The sequence below is a fragment of the Equus przewalskii genome, chromosome 15 (genome assembly GCF_037783145.1).
Source record: "Equus przewalskii isolate Varuska chromosome 15, EquPr2, whole genome shotgun sequence".
Lineage (NCBI taxonomy): Eukaryota > Metazoa > Chordata > Mammalia > Perissodactyla > Equidae > Equus > Equus przewalskii.
In genome coordinates this window covers 81194133-81200132 of record NC_091845.1, presented here as the reverse complement: position 1 = coordinate 81200132, position 6000 = coordinate 81194133, and the positions used below count along the sequence as shown (strand labels likewise).

The 6000-nt window shown below is 49.1% G+C and overlaps 1 protein-coding gene across 4 annotated transcripts in view; it reads left to right on the top strand.

The window, feature by feature from the left end:
* Window positions 1-618: 618 nt before the first annotated feature.
* PLOD2 (procollagen-lysine,2-oxoglutarate 5-dioxygenase 2) overlaps window positions 619-6000 on the top strand; it is an 87854-nt gene continuing 82472 nt past the window's right edge. For 2 of the 4 annotated variants that reach the window (XM_070577592.1, XM_070577591.1), the window contains exon 1: window positions 822-1175. In XM_070577592.1, the coding sequence (XP_070433693.1) occupies window positions 995-1175 (181 nt within the window). In that variant the 5' untranslated portion in view covers window positions 822-994. Of the gene's footprint in view, window positions 1176-6000 lie in introns of all 4 variants that reach the window. The other 2 variants (XM_070577593.1, XM_070577594.1) reach the window with 2 other exon arrangements.

Here is a 6000-nt window from a genome sequence, read left to right as displayed (position 1 = left end):
GGCTAGCTAAAGAGTATCTTCTCCTCAAGCAGTCATACAGCAAAAAGGAATTGGCTTAGACATGACTCAGAACTGGAACAGGAGAAGACGCGCCCGGGCGCGGAGCGCTCCGACGACACTGGGCGAGTACTTTTCCATGTGGCGGCAGGCAGGCCTTGTCAGGCACGGGCCCAGCTTACACGCGCAGCACGCGGCCGCCGCGGCACTGACAAGCCGCTGCTGGACGGAGTCTGCGCCTGTCCCGGCGCAGGCGGAGGAGGAAGACATGTCCACGGGACGATCAAAACTATCGGCTTACGGAGTAGAGTAAAAACAGGGCCTTCCGTCTGCAGGAGAAACCCAGCCCCGAGTTCACTGGGGGGGGGGGGGGGGGGGGGGGGCGGGTGGAGGTGGCGTCCCTTTCCACGGCTTGGAGGATGGCGAGGTCCCACTCAACCAAGGCTGCCGCGGATGCGCAGTCCCCCCGACCGCGGCGCAGACCCCAGCCCGAGAAGGGCGACCGCGCCCCCTGCGGGGCCCGCGCAGCTCGGGGCGGGGGCGCGGGGGGGACCGAGGGGGCGCCCCTCCCCGCTCCCAGGCCCACTCCCCGGCGAGGCGCGCGCCGCCCGCGGCCGCCGCAGCCCTGCGTGAGCCGCCACACGTAGCCCAGACACGCTTTAAATAGGTCCGAGCCGAGCGCACAGCCCCAGACGTGGGCCCGAGCGCCGGCGACCGCAGGGGCGCGCGCAGCGGGTCAGCCGGCGGCCAATAGCCGGGGTGCGGCCCGCCCCGTCGCCTCCCCCTCGGGGAGCCTATAAACCGCCCGCGGCGCCGGGGGTGCCAGCCCCGCTGAGCCTCCGCGACGGCCGACTCCGCCGCGGGCCCGCAGCACGCACTTGGTCGCCCGCCCCCCGCAGTCGCCGGCCGGGGCGGCCCGGGCCCCCGCGCTCTCGCGAGAAGTGGGCCGTGCGGGGCGGTGGGGAGCGGAGTCGGCGCGGGCCCTCGGGGGCCGAAGATGGGGTGGTGCGCGGCGAGGCCGCGGCTGCTGCTGCTGGCGCTCGTCCTCCTGCCCCGGCGTCCCTGCCTGGGGGCAGACTCGGAGAAGGCCCCCGGCATCCCCACAGGTGAGCCGTCCCGCGAGGCTCGGCCGGGTGGGCGGTTCATTCATCCGCCGCCCGGCGCGCGGGACTCGCCAGGTGAGTCGGGGCGGGCCGGTCCCCCCCGCCCCCGGGCCGCAGAGGTGAGGAGGTGGGAGCCCGTCCTCCTCCGGCCGCCGAGGTGGCGGGGGGCTTGACGCTCCCCGGGGCCCCCGAGGGGCGTGGGCGGACTGTCCCTCCGCCCTGCAGCGCCTAGGTCGTCCCCGGAACCGCGCTCGGGCGCTGTGTCCCCCGGGGAGCGTGGGAGCGCCGCCCTGCCGGCTCCGGGAGTTCTCGGGGACCTGAGAGCGCACCAGCTTCGCTTCTGCACAAGTGGGGGTTTCCTTTTGGCCTTGCAGGTTCCCGGGCACCCACATTTTCCCCGCAACTTTTTCTCCTTCTTTCCTGGAGTTGGCATGACTTATCCGTGTTGGACGAGGCAGTCTTTCCCTTGTGACCTAAACACGGGGCTCAGTGTACTTTCTGATTGATGGTGACACATTCCTTCCAGCGCCCCAGGAAGCAGCCGGTAACACCTATGCCTTGCCAAAAACAACGCTCAGAACCTTGGTTGTTTTCCGTAAGGCTCCCGGGTCCCTCCAGGCGGCAGCCTTGCTGCTTCGGGCTTTGGAGGGGAAGCCGTGGACGCGCAGCTTCTCCCCCAGCCAGCCTCTTCCTAAGCCTGGTGCCGTGTCTTGTTTTCAGAAGGAACTACAGCAAATAGTCTAGTCAAGTTCATGTAAAACAAAACTTTTTACATTCAGCCAGATTAAAGAGAGCCTCACCACATGTTTCTTTAAACATACTTTGCTGCCGTTTGCTGCACATGAGACATCCTTGGAGTTTTCCGCTTTTGTGCGCTAACTCTGCTCAACTCTCTGAAATTAGATCTTAGATTTAAATGTCCTCTTGCTATACTTTTTTTTTTTCCTAATTAGGAGCATTTAGGCACTTTTTCTTTTTCTGCTTGAACTTTCCTTAAGCACAAGGATGGAAATTTCTATTTCAGGTTTCCATTCACTAGTTGACATTTGGTGTAGAGCTTAGCTAATCCATGTAGCAATAGTTTTGTCCTCATCTTTAAGTGTTTCAGAAAACTGCAGTGGACTAAGATGCCCATCTTTCTACATTCCTGCCAAACAGTACTTGCTTTGTTAGCTTGAGAAACTTGAGCGTTCAGATGTATTTCTGTCAGTTACATGATGCTTTTCTTTCTCTCAGATATATGATGGGTTTAAAATGGGTTTCTGAACCCTGTGTGGTTCCTTTAAATTTTCATAACTTTAGAATTTTCTTTTAGCGTAACACTAAAAACACTAGTGTAACACTAGAAATTAGACAAGTAAATTGCCTTTGGCAAACTTGGAAATGGAGATTTTTAAAAAAAATTTCCCCAGAAAAATGACTTTCTTTGTTGAAGCATCCAAGAAGACTTACTGGGAAATTAAATAACCTCCAAGGGCTTTGCTACTTTAGAGGGACCTCTTCAGCCTTTGTATATTTTATTTCACTTTGTTACCAACACCCTTTACTTTTCATAGAAGGCGTCTCTTTGTAGCTGACTTTAAGTTTATAGTCAAAATCATCTTCCTTTCCTACTCTTGCTTTTAAATTTTATGAAGATAGTAAAATTTTAATGTATTGTAACGTCAGAGAAAGGGAACTTCAGATACAAACGTTTTCATCAGTAAATGACCACTTAAAACCCATTGCTGAAACCTGAGGACTGGTTGCTTTTGGGGGGTGGGTATGGGGATTTTAGTTATCGCCTAAATGCAGGAAAATATTAGTTAGTAATAGGTGGAGCTAGCAGTAGCTAGTTGGTTATGAACTTTTGCATAGGTAGATGTGGTAAGCTAATAAATATACACGGTGCACTGCTGATAAGATGGCTAGAATCATGGACTCTGTTCCATTTTGTCCCTAAAATATTACAACTGAAAATTACTAAATTGGAAAGTTTTTATTTATCTATGTAAATATCAAGCAAACTTTAGAATTCTAAGTTGTCTGGTTTAATAGGAAGTCTAAGAAGAATGCTTATCATCTCTAACCCCTGATATTTGTCACCATGTCCCAGGTTGCCATGAAGAAATAGATTAGACCAGGGTTTCTTGGCCCTATTGACATTTTGAGCTAGATAATTTTTTGTTGCGGGGCTGTCCTGTGCACTGTAGGATGTTTACCAGCATCCTTGGCCTCTCCCCACTAGCTGCTAGGAGAACCTCCTCTAGGTGCAGGAATGAAAAATGTCTCATATTGAAAAATGGCCAAATGTCTCCTGAGGGGCACAGTTGCCCAGGATTGAAAACCACTGGATTGGACAAATCTGGGTGTAGTTGAGGCAATGTGGCATTATACTGTTACTGGAATGATAATAGGGACTCTTTTTTTGAAAGCAAATATTTATAGTGATTTTCCATTTTTCCGCTGTAGTAGAGAATGTGCCATTTGAATCACACTAATCAATTTTTGGAGTATAGTTTTTCCTAGCTTTGATGCTGTGTGTTGACCAGAGTTGAGAACCTTGCTTTTATATTTACTGAGCGTTCTGCTGTGTTCATTCTTTTTTTGGTTGTTCCTTTGTTATTAGCATGGAAAGAATCTAAGCAAGATTTTGATTAAAAACAATCATTTTCTCCTAGAATCATTTATGGGAATTTTATCTTAAAATTTTATCCCCATGGGAGCTTTTGAGCCCAAAACTCTCCTGATAAGTGTCAGTAAATCCAGTTCATACTCTGCTCTACCTTTCCTGCACTTTTCTGCCTTCTAGACGAGAGAAGGAGCAGAATGGATGTATTCCTGCCAAACATTTACAACCAGGCCTCCAGACCTGCATCAAAATCTTTTTGGTTTTCTAGGGTACCTTGACTATTCTATGATCTAAATTGGAAAGAAACCAAGTTTGGGGCAAAAATGGAGGAAATGGTTTCAGGTGTTTCTGTCAAGACCAGTATTTTTCAACCATGTTCATTTATAAACTCTTTAATTTACGCTGGCACATTCAAGGAGGAAAGGAAAGGTTTGTCCGTATCTGCTGATGTAAACCGGTAATTTGCGGGGTGGAGAGGGAAAGACCAAGGTCCTAGAGAAAGCTCTGGAAGGAAGAGAGAGAGGCTTGTCTTCTGTGTACTTTGTGTCCTGGACTCCAGCCGCTCAGAACGACTTGTCATCCTTAAATAGACTGTGCCTTTTATTTCAGGATATAAAAACAGCCATACAAACAACTCTACAGAATGTGAGGGCAGGAAATGAAAATTAAATTGAGATAGCCTTTTCTATCCATCACACTGACTAAAGCATTTTAAATATAAACTGTGATCGTACCAGCTGTTATGAGGATGGGAAGCACTCAAACTGTTGATGGAGGCGTGACATCGTTGGAGAACAGTTTAGTAATGTCTAGTGGAATTGTGAATCTGCATGTCCTACAATCCTAGATGTATACATGTACTGTACACGCTCAGATTTCTATTTCTGCCTGTTCTCCTGAAATTCTGTTCATTGTTTAAATCTGGCTCCTGGGAAACTCTTACTTTTGCTATGTTTCTTTGGCTCCCTGTCTGACTGCTTAATGTAGCTGGTTTATATGAGACGTAACCTGCTTTGTGTGATAAATGTTGATATTTAATAAACTGTGAATTCTTTGAAGTCAAGGATTGAGTCTTAATTCATTTTGGGGTTCTTCACAGTACCCTCCCTGTTCTTTTAACACAAAGAAGTTTATGTCAGTTGAGTTTCTGGCTCACTTGGAGAATTATGAACAGCGGCACGCAGTCAGTGAGATTGCTAGCTGCTCTTTTTCACAGGATGTTCACTCATTTCACTGAGCTTCCCTTCTCTACCTGGGACCTGTGCGCTGCCACAATCTAGCAACTTAGTGATGAAGCATCAGGCAAGCTCTTGTTTCTGAGTTGTGGTGGCGACTCTGCTCCACAGGTAATATATTCTGCCCTACCTGCCATACCCAGTATAAAGCTGCCCCTTCACAATTACTTTCAGGTGGTTGGGTACCACAATCCTTTCCTTTTAATAGATGGTGAAATGGAGATGTGGAATGGTTCTGTAACTTGCAGAAGATCACATAGCTGGAAAGCAACAAAAGAGGGGCTTGTGCCCTTTCTTCAGGCTGTCCTCCGTGTCTCTTGATCTCTTCGTTGTTTTGTTGGACTTTTGGGACCTATGAAGAAGAAATAGAGACTGGCCATCAGAGCCCTGAAGAAGCAAATGGAATGCTTTGCTAAAATAGACGGCACCTAGTTTGTAGGTTTATGTAAATAGAGGGCAAAGGGATAGCCACAAGCTAAAGGAAAACTGGGCCCTTGCCCGAGGTGACAGACTATGACCCACATGCCAAATCCAATGGACCAAAAACAGCTACCTATTTTTGTTTGGCTAGTGAGCTAACGATGGTTTTTACATTTTTAGGTGATTGAAAAATATCAAAATACAAATAATATATCACGACAAGTGAAAGTCCTATGAAATGCAGTATTCAGGGTCCGTAAAGTCTGTGGGCTCACAGTCACATCCGTTCATTTACATGTTGTCCGTGGCTGCCTTGGTGCCACGAGTCAGAGTGGAGTAGTTGCCACAGAGACTCTATGGCCTGCAAAGTCTGAAATACTTACTCTCTGGCCCTGTGCAGAAGAACTTTGCCGACTCTCGCCTTAGGGGATGACATTCCCACTTGAGCTGTGTCTCCTGCAGATCTGTGCTGTCTTGGAAAGAGCTGGATTCTGGACAGTAGCTGCTGGCTCTGGGCATTTGAGAGGTCTGTTTTTCATTTTAGACTTTGCCAGTGATTCCTATGGTGTTCTCAATTCTAGCATAGAGCTTCCCCGTTATATCTTTTTAAACGGTGTGCTCGATGCTAACTAGC